Genomic DNA, 18,633 nt, shown 5'->3' on the forward strand with positions numbered 1-18,633 from the left:
CCTTGCCTAGCCCAGTCCCACATACAAGCTTCTGATGCATCCTAAGGAGCTCTCAGTAATGTGTGTAGAGATGCACTGGATCCCTGATAGGAACAGGGATGAACAAAAATGATGCATTCATGTCTACGGACGCTGAGTGCCGGCAAAGGCACAGCTCTCTCTCTCTCTCTCTCTCTCTCTCTCTCTCTCTCTCTCTCTCTCTCCCTCCCTCCCTCCCTCCCTCCCTCCCCTTCCCTCCTTCCCCTTCCCCCTCCCTCTCCTGCTCTATGCCTCCCATATTCCATGCCTCAGGAAGAGATTCTGGGAGGTATACACTGAGGTCCTCAAGAACTTCCTGGTCTTGGTGACAGAGGCAACGGGGTGATGGGACCACACAGGCCAGAGTGGCACACAAGAAACATACCTCATGGCTGAATAATAATTATTATTATTATAATATAACAATATACATTCAGGACAAGCCCAGCTGCCCCAAGCCAACCATAAAATCCATATGTACAGTAGAGTCTATGTGGATGGAGGGAGGGGTTGCCCACCAGCACGCCCAGGATTTACTCATATCAACTCTTTAGGGAGGGGCCAGCCCCTCCTCCTGCCCCCTGCTAGAGCTTAGAATAAGCTGAGGAAGCTGGCACTGCCGAAGTTACCCCTTTGTGTTCAGTATGCTCATGACAAGAGCCTAGGCGGGCCTCTCCCTGATGGCCTAGCTGCAAAGAATGGGTAGGTGAACCTATAAGAACAGGTAGCCCCAGTTTGGGAGTGTGGCTCCCTGAGTTCCCCCTCCACCCCTTCCTGGCTCCTTCTGTGGGCCTGCCCATAGCAAAAAGAGGCCAGGGACACTCAGGGCGCAGACAGGGCATGCAGAGCGGACCCACAGCATGCTTGGTCTGCCCAGGCACCATGCAGCCAGCCTGGACTGTTACATGGGTGTCAGAAGGCCGGGAGGGCAGCGGAGTCTGAAGGGCCCTCCCTAGGCTGGGTGGCTGATCCAGTCTATGGTGGCGCCTCCTGAGAGCCCGGCCTTTGGGAGGGAAGCTGCAGAAATTCTGGAAGTACCAGGTCCTCTTTGCGAAGAAGTCCCCTCTGGTCATGGGCCCCACTGCTCTGCACCCGGTTCAGCAGCTCCACCAGGCCTGGGGGCAGCCACAGAGTCAGGAGCCCCATCTGGTCAGAGCACCTACTAATGCTTCACCATCTGCTGCTGGCCATGACCACAGCCTGACCCCAGACCATCAGTGTACTCCAGCTCCAATGGCCCTTCGCCCAGCCTTAGCCCAGGCCTCTGATGCCACACCCTCAGTGATCCTCAACCTCAGTGACCCTCAACCCCAATCCCACTTCCCTCATCCCTCTGATCCCGCAGCCCCCACTGTCCCCACAGGGTACCTTCAATGTCACAGGTCTGCCGTTTCCCAGTGGAGCTACTGGTGTCTTCCACCATCAAACTGGGGGGCAATGGGGGGAGATGCGTGTTCTTGTCCTGGGTTCTAGGCAGGCCTCCCTGCAAGAAGGTGGGGTGGAGGTCATAACCAGGAGGGGAGAAGCGCACAGTGGAAAGAGCCCTGAGGTTCTCTGTTACCTGGCTGTGGCAGGGCGATGTGCTGCTGGCTTCACTCATCTTGGCACCTACAATGGAGAGCACGACTGTTGGGTGTGGCCTTCCTCTCACAAGCCCCTCCTCCTGTGCAGAGCCACACTTGGGAAATCAAGTCCCAGGGTAAAAACATCGCTTACCTGGAAGAATGTCCAAAACCAGTGTCTGTGAGGCCACTGAGCTCACTAGCTTCTCCAGATCCAGCTGCTGCTTCTCCCCTGGCTACAGAAAGAGGTTAGCAGCCTAGAGGCTAGACCACAAGACCTTTCCTGCTGGCGTGCCTCCCCCTCCCCCCTCCCCGCCCCCACAGCTCCGATGCTCACCCGATGCAGGACCACCTGTTCCAGGTTCAGGCCATGCTTTGCCAGGATGGGCTGCAGCGCCTCCTGCAGACGCTTGGTAGGCTTAGCCGAGATCCTCACCACGCGCTCCAGGTTAGCTAACTCCAGCCTGTATAGGACCCTAGAGCTGCAGAGTGGTGGAGACCCAGGGCCCCTTTCCCCAAAACAAGCCAGGAGGGGACAGAGCTGAATGCGGAGGGTGGGGCAGTTTGGGGTGGGACTTTAGCCTAGTGGGTAGAGCTCCCACTTCAATGAATGAGATCTGAGATTTGGGACCAGTAGACAGCTAGAAGCCAGATCAAGCTTTGGGGTAGGGCACTCACTGGAAGGTGATCCTGTTTTCCAGTCGCACCTCCTGGTCTGCCAGCACTGTGCAATCCTGATCCAGGACCAGGGCCTTCTGTGGATGCCAGGCAGGGTCTAAGAATCCCTCCCTCCACCCCAAGCCATCCCCTGGGAATACTTGGAAATCACCTTCACTTCCTCCTGTGTGGTACCTTAAAGATCAGAAGGAGCAGCCCATCGGTAAAAGAAGGCTAGAGAGGCAGGTAGGGTGAGGACCAGCGGAGTTGGAGCCTGAGAAGACCAAGGCCAAGCGATCATAAGAGTGGAAGATGCCTTGGGCATGGCGGCTTGGTGGTGCATGTCTTTATTCCCAGTACTCTACTCAGAGACTGGTCGAGTTCAAGGCCAGCCTGGGCTACATAGCAAGTTCCAGGCTTGGAAGATGCTTGGGAATGTGAGGGGAAGCTTGGGAAAGGATCCAGTTTGGGGAAACAGAAGGATGTGGGGTTTGCATGTTAATGGGGATTCTTCTTGCTAAGAACAAAGCTTAGGTCCTGGTTCCTGGTTCCTTCAGGTATGGGATACATTTCCCCTCACCACCCACCTGTTGTTAGCCACTCAGACCTTGTCTCTTGCCTCCTTAATGCCTAGGTCAGCCCCCTTCCCTCCAACCTCCCTCCCCCCGACAAATCAGATCAGAAATGGTACAGTCCCAGCACACCACAGTAGGTACACAGTCAAGACTACTGTCTGTACCAGCCTAAGACTTGTAGGGGAGGGCTTGAAAGGGAGGGGGGATTCTCTCCCAGACAGTAGGCCTGTGCTGTGCCTCAGGGACAGGTGGAATGTGGGTGGTGAAGTTATATTTAGCAGGCACAAAAGCCCATCTGGGCTGTTGGCAGCTGTTCTGGTGGCCCAAGAAAGTGGGCAGAGTGCTCCCATAGTTGCCCTCACACCCCCACACCCCAGGTCCCACAAACACCTCCCTTCCCTCCCTCTGCCTGGAATGTCCTCTCTCCACAGTTCTCCCAGACAAACTCTGCTCTGTCCTCTTGAGCTGCCTCTTTCACAAAGCCTTCTGACTAGACACGCCTACCTTCCCCGGAAGAGACAGTCTGGAGGTATAACCCTTAATCACCTCTTGCCTGGCTTACCTCCAGCCTGGACCTACTAGACAGCCTCAGTTCCGGTTCTGATCACACACCTTGGCTACCTCTTAGGGCTTGCATAAATTCCTGTCACTTCCCCCGGAATGAAGCATTGCTCCTCTGGGACTCCCTTAGGATGGTTTAAAAATGAGTTTCCCTGGGGTTGGGGAGATGGCTCAGCAGTTAAGAGCACTGACTGCTTTTCCAGAGGACCTGGGTTCAATTCCCCCCACCTACATAGTAGCTCACAACTGTCTATAACTCCAGTGACAGGGGATCTGACACCTTCACACCAATGTACATAAAATAAATTATTTTTTAAAAATGAATTTCCCTAGATCTTAAAGCTTAATGCTCATTTGCACTTAGAAGAGGCATTCAGGGATTAGGTTCATCGGATACTTCTGATGGCAGAGGTGAGTCCCTCAGTGGCAACTTTAGGGGTGGGCCTGTGGGGATGACAGTGTCAGCTGCGGAAATGGAGGAAATTCCAAGTTCCAGCAGCACCCTGTCTCGAGCTTTACCTCCTGAAACTACCAGAGCAGGGTGATGGGTAAGGCCGGGAACCAGGGCCTGGGGTGGGTTTGTGTGTGAGTAGGATTTTTGTGGGATACGGGTGAGTATCTGAGAATGAATGAGGAGTTAGCGCTGGGATCCATGTGGACTTGGACACAGGGGTTGGAAGAAGGTGGGGAGGGGATGATGATAGAGAATGAGTTGAAATAAGGGTGGCCGGAAGATTAGGAACTGGGTTGTGATCAGAAAGGAGGCAAGAGTTGGGGGCCAGAGCATGCTCACACCTGTTCATTGCCCACCAGGTAGACCTTAATGTCAGGCAGAGAGAGGCCTCTCTTCTCACAGATGCCTGCCAGCATGTCTCGGATGGTGAGGCCTGGTCGAGCCAGGGCCAAGGAGGCTGTGCCATCAGGCAGATACACGCAGCAGTACTTCCCTGGCCGGTTTTCACTCTCACCCTCTCCACTTCCAAGGCTCTTTCGGTGACTCTGGATGTGGGCGAGAGCAGACAGAGGCTGTATGTACACAGGGATGTTGTCAGCTCTCTAGGACACATACACACACGTGCGAGGGCACCCTTGGAGGCAGGCACAGATGTGTCTTGCTCCAGGAACGCAAGTATGCACACTCAAACATGTGGACACTCAGCCAGGCATGGTGGCACCTTTGATCCTAGTACTTGGAGGCAGAGGCAGGCAGAGGCAGGCAGACCTCTGAGTTCCACAATAGCCAGGGCTACATATAGAAACCCTGTCTCAAAACAAAAATAAGATAAAATAAATGTGGACGCACAGGGACAGCTCCACTAACTAATCACACACACACATCATGCAGGGTACACCTAGGCACCCACACGTGCACACCCATCTGCCAGCTGAGGATGTGCGTCCCTGATATGTACAGAGATCACTGTATGGAACATGAAAGAGAGGAAGGGTGAGGTGATAGCTTTGTGGAGTCAGGCTAGGAGCGGACGTGTAGCTACCCACTGCGAGCGCTGGGAACCCAGGAAGGGAACTGGCAGTGGTCCTAACCAGAGAGGCACCTTGTTCCCTTCCAATGCTGCTCACCTCAGATTTGCTGCTCACAAAGGCAAGGAAGCCCAGGTCCAGACTGGCGGAAGAATTCAGGGACCCCTGAGACTCTCGTCGCAGGGCAGAGTTCGTGGCTCCACCTGTCATCTCTAAGGGAAAGTCAGCAATGAGGAGACTTTCTTCCTCTCACCATCCCTTGGTAAGGCCCTCCCATTTGGTGGGTCTTGTTTGGAGCCATCCCGCAGGGACTTAAATGTGTGGGTCCCTGGACTTGTCGCTGAGTAGCCCTAACAATCTTCCGGGGTGTAGCCTGGGAGCACAGCCTCCTGGAGAAACCGGGTGATCTCAAGAACCTACATTTTGGGGTTTGGGGTTTGTCTTACTGCAGACTGTGGTCAAGTAGGGAGAAGGGGGCGTTCCCAGAATTGGCCCAAACTTCCCGGCCACACCATTCCTAGGGGCCGGCCTCACCTCTACGAAAGGACTTGCGGAGAGGGCGGCCACAAGGACCCTCAGCAAGTGGCAGCTGCCCCAACTCCTCTACGCCCACTGGCAGCGATTTCCCGGGCTTCAGCTTCGGCTTCTGAGGGTAGAGGGAAGACTCTAGTGCGGATCTACGGCTGGGAAGACCCTTCCGCCCAGCCTCCTGCCACCCGGTCCGCACCTTCCTCGAGGTGTCGGGGCTCCCGAGGCGCGAGGAGCCAGGTTCCCGCAGGGGGCGTCCCTCGGCCTCGGCCAGCAGGCACTCTTGGTACAGCGGGGATTTGACGAAGCGCGCATAGCTGTCGAACTTCATCAGATTGAAGATCTGCGCGGTCAGCGGGTGTGGGTGGCGGTTGGTACCAGGAGAGGACAGTGGAGGGCTGGATGGGTGGGTCCTGCCCTCACCAGCCCAAGTAGGGGAGCCCCAAGCCCTTCCTCCTCAGTTCCTGTCATATGCCTGGAGTCTGAGACCAGCCGCTCCCCTTGACCCCACCCCAGCCCATCCTTCAAGTCATCCTCGGCTTTCACCCTCTTACTCCGGTCCTGACCTTGCATTGGCTCTGGTTCTGCATCCAATTTTGCCCCTTCCCTCCGGCTCGGACCCCACCCCTGTATCTGGGACTGCTGGGCTTATCACTGGTCTCCCTTCTCAGCCAGGCCTTGCCCCTTGGCCACCTCACCTGAAGCTGCTGTGCTCGAAACATATCCGGCCGGGGCTGGGCCAGCACCTCCTCACTAAGCCAGGCCTGTCGGTCAATGTTCACCGGGCTCAGCGCCTGGCTGGACAGGAACTCATGGTAGATATTGTGGGCCTCCTGAGATAGCTGGGGGACGAGGGACCGGAAGAGATCAGGGGGCATGCCCCAGGTCTAGTCCCCAGCCCTCTGTCCCATTCTCTCTACCTGCTTGGTGTCACTAGCTGGGATCTGCTGGAAACGCTCGCAGGCTTTCCAGAAAGTTACGTTCTCGGCGCTGAATTCCTTCTTCAGGAACTCCTGGCATGAGAAGAAGGGGAACGAAAGCTTCAGACACAGGCTGAAACAGGGACGTGTTCAAAGACTGGGACAGACATGGGCCAAGAGACCAGACAGACAGACAGATGGTGCCAGATCTGGGGTACAAAAAAAAAAAAAAAAAAAAAATCCGAGAATGAGAGATAAGAACAAGGAGAAGGAAGAGTTCCCAGCTTGGTGGTGAGGGAAAGGACGCCAAAGACGGGCTAGTTTAGAAACCACGAAGAGAAGCAGCACTCTAACCAGCCCGAAGCCCTGTCTGAAGCCCTGTCTGTGCCCTCTCCAGAATCCCCCATCCCTGCAGTGGCACCTGCCTACCCCCAGGCCCCACCCCCCAATTCCACTACACCCCACCCCAGGGCTTACGGTGAAGTAAGCCAGGCCCAGTGGGTCTTGCAGCAGCCGCTCAAAGGACAAGGCCCAGCTGGCCACAGGCTGATCGTCAGTGGAGAAGGGGCTGCTGGGGCCGCTGGGGAGGCTGTGGATGCTGAGGGAGCTGCCTCGGCCCTCACTCTGGCCCTGGGAACCCGCTGTGCTGGTCAGTTCTGCACAGAGATGGACAGGTAGGAGTGAGTCTTTTTCCTTCCTCGGCTTTTGCCCAATCCCTGCTGCAGGCAGGCTGCAGGGACATTACCTGAAAGACCAGTGGGGAGTGTCCCCACTCACTTCCACCTCCCCATCCCTCTCTCCCTCCCAGTCATGCCTCATCCACACAGTCTGTCACTTACCTCCATCGGAGACAGCCAGAACCTAGGAGAGACCCAAGGCAGACAATCAGAGTACAGTTCTGTAAGGAATTCCAAGGAGCCGCACCGGACCCAGCCTCCAGTGAGCTGGGACTGTGTTTTCTGTCTACAGAGTCAGGCGGAATTCTCCAGACAGTCATTACTGGCTAGGGTTTCGCTCTGCCTGTCCTGACCCCTTTCCCATCATAAGCCGACCACTGTGGCTGGGGCTTCCTCAGGGTACTTTCTGGTGGCCCCAGCTCCCTTCTCTCTTTCAGCCCCTTCTAGGTGAGTCCGGGTGTGCAGAGACTCCAATCTTGCCTCTGGCAGGTACTGTTCGTGTGAATTTGAGCACAGAGCTCACTTATTGGCTCCTATCTGTAAATGAGGGGCGGGGCTACAAATGAGCACTGGCCCTCGGGAACTTCGTACACTGTATAACACTGCCTATGGCGTGGTAAGGGCTATGCCAATCTCGTCTTTGAGGGAGGAGAGGTGTGTCTGTGCCTAATTGCACTTTTTTCTCCTTGGGGGACTCATCCCACCCTACCTTGGGCATGGCACAGAATGCTATTTTTGTAGCACAGAGCTGTGTCCATCAAACTTTAGCAGAGAGTGGCCAAGAGGACCCCCTCTCAGGTTCAGTAGATCCAAGATGGGGCTCGAAGCTCTCTAACAGGCTTCCAGGCAGTTCTGGTGCTGGTCCAGGGGTCACAATGTGAGTAACACTGTCATTCAGGCCAACTCCACTCTCTCCTACAATGTGCACTAACTCTGACTTCTCTGGGCACCCCAGTCACTGGTGAAACAGAACCCCCCACACACCTTGAAGTTGTTCTTGCAGAGGTTTCTTTTGGTGTCTTTCCCACCTTCCCAGAAGCACCCCCCCAGCTCTCCCACAGACCCCTGCCCATGCAGGGTGGACTCTCCCCTTTCTTGGTTTTGTTCTGGATCCTTTGTGCCCCACCCCAACATCTAGCTCCAACCGCACACAGCCAGTTTCCTGCTAATATCTGTCTCCAGATGCCCCATAAGCCATTCAAACTCAGTCATTCTCAGACGGACACCTCTCTGTCCCCACTGTAAAAGTTCTGAAAAAGCTTCCCTGTATCCTGTCCTTTTCCCATCACATAGACTCCCAGCACCTCCAACCCCCATTACTTCCTACATCTCACCAGACCCTGTCAAAGAAACTTCCACCATGTCCCTTCTTGCCATCCCCACTGAAAGCAAGCCCAGGGAAGCCTGCCCTGCCCTGTTCTCTCCTCTCCACTCCCACCCTAGGAGCACCTCAGTCATGTGGAAGTCAGGATTAGCCCGCAGGACACTATAAGACATTATTTGGCCTCCAGGGGAAAAATTAAGTTTAAAGGGGTTTCCTATGTTTAAAAATTGAGAGATTTTCCCCATTGGTTCCATTTCCCTATCTCCTCTTTAAGAGTGAAGCCCAAGGTGTTGTGAGCATCATCTCAGAGTAGCAAGCTTGGCTGGCCCTGAGCAGACAGTGGCCTTCCCTACAGGGGATTCTCATTCCTCTCGTAGGACTCTAGGGCCAGTCTGATACATCTATGTTATGTTTGGAGGCCACGGGAAGCAAGCACCACCTAGGCTTGAATTCGGATTCCATGCTGCGCGACCTTGGGAAGAATGCTCAGCTATCTCTTGACCTTAGTTTGTCCTCTCTAAAAATTGGGCAAATAATGATCCTGCCTCACTGCAGGATTGCTCAGTTGAATAAGTTAAACACACAGAAGGAACTCAGAACAGTTTGTGGTGTGTAATGAACGTTCTAGAACATTACAGCGACTGCAGCTTCATCAATATCCACGGCTGATGCTGCCAGGTGTTTGATTTGCCCCCCTGCAGGACAGCAAAGAGCACAACTGTGTGGGCTCTCGAGACAAGGATTCAAATTCTAGCTCTGTTTTCTTCTTGTTTTACAACCTTGTGTGGGGGTTGAGCAAGAGAGAAAATTGCAATTGCCTGAGCTGGGCGTGGGACCCACCCTCCCAGCACACCCCACTCTGAGCCCACCCCTGCCCTCCACACTCTACCTCACACTCCCCAAGATGACCCTCATCATTAGAGTCATCTCTCCCAAGCAAGGTCCTCACATCTCTCAGCTAAGGGGGAGAAAGCCCTGATGCCTAGGGGTGGGAGATCCTTCAGGATGCTGGAGTCCCCAGACAGCCCTGCTATTTTCTTCCCCAGCACCTGCCTGCACCCACTGATGCCTCCCTCCCCCAGCTGCTTCACAGCTGCAGCTGTGTTGCTGACTTCAAGCCTGTGCCATCCTCCTCTCAGCTCTGGTGAAGGACCCCTCTCAGCGCACAGCCTTACCTCTTCAAGTATCCTTAGCCTTTGAGCTGCCCTCCAATCCCAAATCAGCCCGTCCCTTGCAGGTGGCTTTCTCTGGGCAAGAGTCCTTGACATAACCAAAGGGGAACTGAAGCCAGATGCACGAGGATTTCATTTGACTCTCAGAGGTTTTATTTCTGTATTATCTTTAATTAAATGTCTGGGTCCTTACTCCCAGGTTTCTCTGGGTCTTTCCTGCCCCACTGTTCCACCCTGGACTCAACTCCTTGCCCGCCTTAGTAGGGTTGCTGTTGCCAAGTTACAGTTAAAGGCCTACCTGCGGCTGACTAATGAGCCCCTCCGACATCATTTCCCTCCTCCTCACCTCCACCCCACACTTTATCAAACTTCTATTTTCCCCACACCCCTGCTTCCTGTTTTGCTGTTTCCTCTGCCGGAGTACCTACTTCTATAGCCCCCTGGCACTGCTCTGGATCCCTGTCCAGCACCAGTTTTCCCCAATACTGCTCTTCACCCTTCCCTTCCCACCACACTAAGCCCACTCATGTCGGGGCCTCTCATCCCTGCAGCCTGGTAGCTCCTGGAGGGCAGGTCTTGTTGGGGAGTCTATCTGAGATCCCTGATCCAGGGGCATCCTCTTTGACCCTGTGCTCAAGCAGCCTTAAGAGTGAGATGCTGGCCCGGGTACCCTCTCCATGCTTGAGCACAGCTATTCACCAATGTCTGCTCCCAGGCTGCCTCCTGCAGTTCTTTGTTCCAGCCTCCCTTGCCCCATTGGTAGAATGGGGACAAAGGTGGATGAGAGACAGAAATTTAGAGCTGGGAGGGAAGAGGAATGGAGTCCAATCCTGCTCAGTCATTTGCACATCGGGAATAACTGGGTTCCCAGCCTCTGGGGGGCTGCTGTGAGTCTGAATAGGGCACATCTTGGTTAGAGATCCAACTATGGCAAAGTGGGGTCCAGAGCCACAGCTCTGGTTTGCACAGGCTCCAAGGCATGGGGAAGTTGGGTTCAACAGTAACCCTAGCTCTCACCTCTGCTTGAGGTGCCATTTTGAGTGAAAGGAGGAAAAGGGGAAGAAAGGATGAGGAAGGGTGTGGTGGCCAATGACGCTCCCAACCAAGTTGGGTCTGGCTTTAGTTTGTCACGCTTTGAAGTGGCTCTAAGGGAGCCTGAGGACACTGAGGAAGCCACCTCAAGTTCCTGATCCAGCTGTCTTACAGGCAACCCATGTTCTTATTCTGCCCTCAACATCTGTGTCCCCTGCATCAAATGTTATTGCCCCTGTTTTACAGGGGAGGAACCTAAGGCCCAGAGAAGTTATAGAGCTGGGAAGTGGCAGAGACAGTGTTAAAAGCCGAGTTTGCCTGTCAGCTATGGAATCTGCAGGCTCCACCGTTCCGCTCCATGCTGCTTCCACATATACATATATTTGAAACAAGGTTTCACTGTGTAGCCCTGGCTGGCCTGGCACTCCCTGTGTAGACCAGGCTGGCCTCTAGCTTCCGGAGACCCACCTGCCTCTGCCTTCTGAGCACTGGGTTAAAGGAATATGTCGCTGCACCCAGCCTTGCCACTTGCATTATAAATAGGGGAGATTGGAGGACCAGGGCTTGTAGCTCTTGGGCATAGGTGGGCAGGGCCAAGAGAGGTGAGGCCCAGTGAGTCCTCTTGAACGGGCCCCTAGAGGACTCAGATCTCAAAGAGAGAACAATCAACTGATGAACGCCTCAGACTTTCCTTAGCCCTGACCCAACTCTTACTCAAACCAGAACTTCATTCCAGTATTCTCACCCATTTTGTCCCATTTTGACCCCTCCAGAGTCAAGTACCTGAACTGTGATCTTGTTTCAGTCTTGTGGATCTTTATTATTATTATTATTATTTAATTATTTAGAAGAGGACATCAGATCTCATTGCAGATGGTTGTGAACCACCACATGGGTGCTGGGAATTGAACTCAGGACCTCTGGAAGAGCAGCCAGTGCTCTTAACCTCTGAGCCATCTCTCCAGCCCCCAGTCTTGTGGATCTGTACACAGCCCTAGATGCCTGATTCTCTCAGCTTGAGCCAGCTCCAGAGGGCTGTCCCCAAGACTTGGCCCTTCTACAATAAACCCCTGCACTGCCATCCCTGACCCTGAGTTGGACACAGAGGCACATGAGTTTCTTGTCAGTCTCTTTGCCAGTGTTTGCTGGTGGGACCAGCACTAACTACGTTTCCAGAAAGTTAACTATGACTCACTCAAAGTTAAACTCGTAGAATCCCTCGGGTGTACCCTCCACAGTAACGGTACGTTTCCCTGTATGCCGTCCCCCAGGCCACTCCCCCTCTAGCTTGCACATACTTTAAGGACCATCTTCTACAGCGTTAGGCATTAATGGAGAAGATGCTTTTCCTTGCCAGTCTCCTCTCGGGCTTCCTCCACTCCTGACCTAAGCTCTTCCCCAAACAGGAACTTTATTCCAGTAATCTTCACTCGTTTTTTGTGCCTCACTACATTGTGGCAAACTGTGGCTAACTGTGGGCTGCTTGTGGGGCTGGGATTTGGGTCTTAAGTGCTCAGGGTGGGACAGCCCAGACTAGCCCCTGAGTGAGAGCATAAATAAGGTGACAGCTGGTACTGTGTGACGATTTCTCCGGGAGGGGGCTAAGAGCATCCTCTAAGTGACAAGTCTCACTTCAGCTGCTTGACAAGCCGAGTGCCAGAAGGATATGGCTGATGACTTTGCCTCGTCAGGGGATGCTGGAGGATGGGAAGGGACCAGAGCCAGACAGTGCTGGGGGACTCAGGGGTATGTGCAAACAGTGACCCTTCTACTCAACAACATATCACTCGTGTTCCTCTGAGCCTCCCCTGTGAGGTAACAACTGGACTCCTTACCCACAGACCCCTCTCCATTCACAACACACCATAGTCACTAAGCCTGTCTATCTGTGCCTGCTCCAGCCAAGTATGACCTCCTAAAGCTGCCCGTGGTCCAGCAGTCGACACCCGTGAACCATGAGGTCTCTAGAGTCATATCGAGAGTTCAGAACTGATCCAGAAAGGACAGAGATAAACATGTGTGACAGTTACTGAGAGGATCTGGGGCAGAGCTTGTGCCACCCTCTTTACTCTGAATGACTTTGGGATAGAGAAGCCGTGGCTGACACAGGAGGGCCAGCCTGGGTCTGTCTCCAGCCCTCTCAGCTGGCCTGCAGCTCCGAGTTCTGTCCCAGAAGCATCAGTCTGGCTATACTTCTGGGGTGGGTTTGGGCTATTCCTCCAGGGCTCTGCGGCCAGGGTACCTAAGGAAGAGCAAGCCAAGTGCCATGACCACCCAGGGCGGGAGTGCAAGGCAAATGGGCTCTCCTGGGACTTTCTAAGTCGGGTTGGTGGTAGAGGAAGTTGGATGGGACCGAGCCAGCTCTTGGAATTGGTCTCCCTTCTACCCAAACAGCACGGCACTGGCAGGAAAGGGCTGCTGCACACGAGATGGAAACTAATCTTGGGCATTGGAAAGTGGGGATGGGGTCTGGGGTGGCTCAGCTGTTCAGTGAGGCATACGATTCTGAAAGAGGGGCTGAAAATAGAGGGACTTCAGGGCTAACATCTCCATAGCCTCCACAGTGCTTCAGAGTCTCCGATTCATTATGCCACTCAGTCAACAGGACTTTAATCCATTTCATTTCACAGATGATGAAATAGGAAAGGACAATGGTGCTAGAACTGGGACCTCAGGTCACTTTGGACCCACCAGCTTTGTCCTATGGTACTGGGCTGGGGCCTTAGAACAGGGACGATGAGGAAACTGTTTAGTGACCAGGTGAGCCAGGTCCCTGATGGCGGCTCAACACAGCCTGCCCTGTTTGCTGAGTGAATGAGAAGAGCCAGAAACTCTGAGGCAGCTCCAATCTGGAGTCCAATGGCCTGGAGAGGGTGTAAGGGGGTAGCTGCAGCCCAGGGTTCCTTTTCTCAGCTACACACCCCTCCTTCCTGGAAGCTAGGAATAGAACAGGCAGAGCTGTTCATCCCGTCCCATCCTTACTGACCCATCTCGGGCTGTCCAAGAACACCAGTTCTGGCAGGATGCCTCTGGAGCAAGTTGATGTAGTGACCCAGAAAGGCTGCTCTTAGCCTTATCTTAGGCACCTAGAGCATGAGGTGGAGGGGCTTGAGCAGTTGTAAGAGTGACCGGGGAGCAGCGGGACCACTGGGTCTGTCTCCACACCTCTCTCTAAGCAGCTTCACCTAGGGCTAATTCCCAGGGTAGATGAGGGAGCAGTGAGTCCAGCCCACAAGGGGAACCAGAGCCTGTGCCCACTGTGCTCTGGGCTCGGCCGTAGGGCTGCACCAGACTCCTAGCAGGGCATCTGGAAGGGTCCTGGGGTGCCAGCACCAGGTCCCACTGTCAGCAGCCATCTGTACCCAACTTCTCCAGCCTGCTGACAGCCCCCCTGGGCTCCTCCTCACACCTGCCGGTTGTGCCTCCTGGACTCCACCCTGGGTGTGCCCACCCCCTCCTTGTGGCTCTGGCTCAGAGCCCGCACTCACCATGCGCCCGTTGGGGACACCCAAGTGCTTGGGCTTCCCTGGCATACCGCCGCTGATCTCAGGTCCCCGCCACGGGGGGCCACCCACCACAGGGATTGTGGAAGCACTGGTCAGAGCTCTCGGGGTGGCAGGCAGGCAGTGGAGAGAGCTCTCTGCTCCTGCGGGCCCTCACATCCTGAAACACCAGCTCACTACCTCTTTTCTCTGCCACAGGAAGTGTCTCTATAGAAACCAAACCACAGAAAGAAGCAAGGTCTAAGAGAGCGAACGCCTCTTCCTACTCGCATTCACACACGTTCACGCACACACACATGCCGCCAACGCACCCTTGGTTGCACCCCATGCAAGCACCAACACACAGCAGGAGCCTCCTTGTGCCCAGTGAGCAGCCTGGAGTGTTCTGGCTCAGCCTGGGAGCTCCAAGGTTATGTGTTAGCACACAGAAGTGCATGGTCATACAACCAGGCACTTTTGTACCAGGTAGTCTGGCAGGGGTTCCTGTGGACATAGAGACATGTGCCCTGGGTCCTGGCTATCCGTATGTGTGCTTTATTCAGCACACGTTTACTCCATACCTACTATGCGCCCAGCTTATGCATGCTTAGCACCCTTACCCCAGGCAGTTTGCATGTGGAGACTGTACTATCCTTAAGCCGTCATCTGATGGCCACGTGAGTAAAGGGGTAAACATATTGCATATGTGACCACGCATGTGGGCATGCATGTCATGAACTTATAGGCTTTCTTTCACAAGAGTACCTAAAGCTTCAGGCATAGACAAGTGAAGCTGGATGTGGTGGCACATGCCTGTAATGTCAGCCCTTTGGAGGTAGAGGCAGGAGAATCAGGAGCTTCAGCTACACAGTAAGTTGAGGTCAGACATAGCTACATGAGACTCAATCTCTCTCTCTCTCTCTCTCTCTCTCTCTGTGTGTGTGTGTGTGTGTGTGTGTGTGTGTGTGTGTGTGTGTGTGTATACATGCATAGTGCCTTGGGTAGGTGCATATGACAGGCACAACCATATGTAGGTCTATGTGTACTCAGACACCTCAGGGATCAGGTATGCACATATGCACCAATGGATAGGAAAATGGATCATGTGCATCCACACCAAAGAGGTAAGTTAATCCATACTCATGGAGAAATCCCACCTTGGTGCATAACTGTCTCAGTTCAGACTCTATAAGAAAAATACCATGTCCAGCCCTAGAGTAGCTGAGACAGGTGAAGCTCTATGAGTTCAAGACCAGCCTTGGCTACGTGGTTCCAGATCAACCAGGACTGCATAATGACACCCTTCCTGAAACAAACAACAGACAGGGCTGGAGGGATGGCTCAGTGGTTAAGAACACTGGCTTCTCTTCCAGAAGACCTGGGTTCCATTTCCAGCAACAATGTGACAGCTTACAACTGCTTGTGACTCCAGTTCAGAGAATATGATGCCCTCTTCTGACCTCCAGGGGTACCAGGCATGCGGGTAGTACACAGGCACACATGCAGGCCATACAGTCACACACATAAAAAACATCTTAAAAATTATAAAGGAAAAAATTCCATAGACTGGGTGGCTTGAACAAGTTTTCTTTTCTCACCATTCTGGAGGCTGGTGTGTCCAAGATCAAGCACTAAAATTCTGTGGTCTGATGAGTCCTGACTGGCAGATGGCCATAAGTCCTGGCTGGCAGATGGCCATCTTTCTGCTGTGCTCAGATGTGGCAGAAAGCAGAGAGAAAGGAAGCATGCTCTTTCCTGTCTTGTCCTATAAAGGACACTCTTCTCATCACAATGGATCCTTCCTCAGTATGATGTACTTTCTGTCCAAAGGCCCCCATCTCCAATATTTCCAAATACTATAAAATAAGTGGGTAGCCTTCCAACATGTGCAAAGGAAAGCATTCTTTGAAAAAACTTTATTTCACTATTTTATTATTTATTGTATGCGTAGGTGCATGTTCATGCTGTGGCATAGAAGTCAGAGGGTAACTTTCAGGAGGAGGTTTTCTCCTCTCACCAACTGGGTTCTGGGGATAAGACTCAGATGATCAGGCCTGGTAGCAAGTAGCACCCTTAACTGCTGAGTCATCTCATCGGCCCCACCCCAACTTTTTGAGACAAGTAAGAAGTATGTGTTTTGTTTTAGAGATTTCTTTATTATTATTATTATTATTATTATTATTATTATTATTATTATTGTGTGTGTCTGTGTGTAGGTGTGTGAATGTGTGTGCCAATGCATGAGAAGGCCAGATGTATCTGATACCCTGGAGCTGAGTAACAGGCAGTTGTGAGCTGACTGATGTGGGTGCTGGGAACTGAACTCAGATCATCTTTCAGAGCAGTATACACTCTTAAGTGCTGGACCATCTCCAGCCCTAAGGTCTCACTATGTCTCCTAAATGGACCCCGAACTTCTGGGTTCAAGGAATTCTTCTGCCTCTGTCTGTCTTTTCTGGCTGGATACAGAAGAAGGTAAGACCCTAGAGCAGTGTTTCTCAACTTTCCTAATGCTGCAGCCCTTAATACAGTTGCTCATGTTGTGGTGGCCCCCAACCATAACATTATTTCATTGCTACTTCACAACTGTAATTTTGCTACTGTTGTGAACTGTAATGTAAATATCTGATATGCAGAATATCTGATGTGCAAACCTGAAGGGGTCTTGACCCACAGGTTGAGAACTCCTGCCCTAGAGGCTCTAGGAGCCATAAGAACAAAGAAGGGTCTATGCATCGGTGCATGGAGGCATGTCATCCATCAACCTGGAACACCAGCTTTGGATAATTCTGAAGCCCTCAGAAACAAACTTGGTGCCATTGTACATATTATAGTCTATTTGTTATAGCAGCTAGCACAACCCTAGTTAATTTACCTCTTTCTGGATGCTCTGCTTCTGGCCATGCAGGCAGGAATTTGAAGTGTGTGAGGTTGGGGTTGCTTTATAGGCTGGAGCAGTGGCAAAGATGATCTTGTTATGATGCTTCTGTGTTGTGGAATATTATTTAAAGATGTGTTACAATTGTTTATGCTGAGGAACACTTGTTTAATGATGCAAAGATGTGCTGCATTCTTTCATGTTGCATTTGTTTAACTCTGTGAGTCTGTGTTACTTTGCCTGTCTAAAACACCTGATTGGTCTAACCAAGATCTGAATGGCCAATAGCAGGAGAAAGGACAGGTGGGGCTGGTAGGCAGAGAGAATAAATAGGAGGAGAAATCTGGGAAGAGAGGAGATGTAGGAGTGAGAGAAGGAGGAGGACTCCAGGGGCCAGCCACCCAGCTACACAACCCTCAATGGAGTAAGAAAGAAAGAAATTCAGTAATAGAAAAAGGTAAAAACACAGAGGCAAAAAGTAAATGGGATAATTTAAGTTAAGAGAAGCTGGCTAAAAATAAGACAAGCTAAGGCTGGGCAGTTATAAGTAATAATAGGGCTGGAGAGATGGCTCAGAGGTTAAGAGCACTGACTGCTCTTCCAGAGGTCTTGAGTTCAATTCCCAGCAACCACATGGTAGCTCACAACCATCTGTAATGAGATCTGGTGCCCTCTTCTGGCCTGAAGTCATACATGCTGTATACTTAATAAATAAATAAATAAATCTTTGGGGAAAAAAGTAATAATAAGCCACCGTGTGATTATTTGGGAGCTGGGTGGTGGGGCCCCGAAAGAGTAAAGTGTATTTAAAAAAAGCCAACAATACTTATGGGCTGAAGATGTAGTTCATTTGGTAGAGTTCTTATCTAACACATCAGACCCACAGTGCTGTGGGATGACTTTCTGTATGCTGTGAATATGTGTTGCTCTGATTGGCTGATAAATAAAGCTGCATTGGCCTATGGCAGGGCAGGTTGGAGCCAGGTGGGAAAATTCAAGAGAGACAGTGAGAGGAGAAAGGAGAGTAAGGGGAGATGCCAACTGCCACCCAAGGAGCAACAAGATGCCAGCAGACCAGTAATGCCACAGCCATGTGGCAAAACATAGATTAATAGAAATGGGTTAATTTAAGATGAAAGAGCTGGCTAACAAGAAGCCTGAGCCATAGACCAAATAGTTTGTAATTAATATAAGCCTCTGAGTGATTATTTTGTAAACAGTTGCGGGATCTCAGGGCTGGGTGGAACACAGAAAAACTTCCAGCTATATATCCCAGCACTGCATGAAACTAGGTCTGATGGTACACATCTGTAATTCCAGCAACAGAGGCAGGAGGGGAGGGAGTCCAAGGTCACCCCCTGTTTCATAACTAGAGGCCAGCTAGGCTACAAGTTAGCTTGTCTCAAACAAATAAACAGACAGACAAGTGCTTACGCAGCCACTCATTTCTATAATCCCAGCACTCAGGGTAGTAGAATTGCCAACCTGGGCTACTAAAGTGCTTATGAAGCTAGAGAGGTTGCTCATTAATACAGTGCTTATGTGGGCATTTGCAATGCCCTGGATTTGATACCCAGCGTTAGAATAAACAAATAAGTGAATAGCGTACCTGTTAGGGAGCTTATGTGACATGCCTGAAATATGTCTGTCTGATGCACCCAGGCTTCATTCAGGTTTCTTAGGGTGCTTTATAGCTTGCAAGGACTCCTAACAGGACTTCATTTCATCCTTGTGGTAGTTTGAATGAAACTGGCCCCCATAATCT

The 18,633-nt window shown here is 52.2% G+C and overlaps 1 protein-coding gene across 1 annotated transcript; it reads right to left on the reverse strand.

Moving 5' to 3' along the window:
- Positions 1–404: 404 nt before the first annotated feature.
- On the reverse strand, positions 405–14,230 carry Rgs14 (regulator of G protein signaling 14). Its single transcript, XM_028863605.2, has 15 exons — positions 13,997–14,230; positions 7,143–7,164; positions 6,781–6,959; positions 6,304–6,396; positions 6,082–6,225; positions 5,583–5,726; positions 5,390–5,501; positions 4,955–5,067; positions 4,169–4,372; positions 2,259–2,335; positions 1,918–2,044; positions 1,735–1,816; positions 1,580–1,626; positions 1,387–1,501; positions 405–1,133 (listed from the first exon to the last, which is right to left on the reverse strand). Exons 1-15 carry the CDS (start codon positions 14,039–14,041, stop codon positions 994–996), a joined length of 1,644 nt encoding a protein of 547 aa, XP_028719438.1. The 5' UTR covers positions 14,042–14,230; the 3' UTR covers positions 405–993.
- Positions 14,231–18,633: the final 4,403 nt, after the last annotated feature.

The sequence above is a fragment of the Peromyscus leucopus genome, chromosome 5 (genome assembly GCF_004664715.2).
Source record: "Peromyscus leucopus breed LL Stock chromosome 5, UCI_PerLeu_2.1, whole genome shotgun sequence".
In the NCBI taxonomy this organism is placed as follows: domain Eukaryota; kingdom Metazoa; phylum Chordata; class Mammalia; order Rodentia; family Cricetidae; genus Peromyscus; species Peromyscus leucopus.

Excerpts from the sequence above, each read along its gene's own strand:
- Rgs14 (XM_028863605.2), bottom strand. The coding sequence starts at position 14,041 with ATGCCAGGGAAGCCCAAGCACTTGGGTGTCCCCAACGGGCGCATG. Across the intron at positions 6,397-6,780 it reads TGGGCCTGGCTTACTTCACC|GAGTTCCTGAAGAAGGAATT; the intron begins GTAAGCCCTGGG and ends TTCTCATGCCAG. Across the intron at positions 5,502-5,582 it reads GCCCCGACACCTCGAGGAAG|AAGCCGAAGCTGAAGCCCGG; the intron begins GTGCGGACCGGG and ends CTCTACCCTCAG.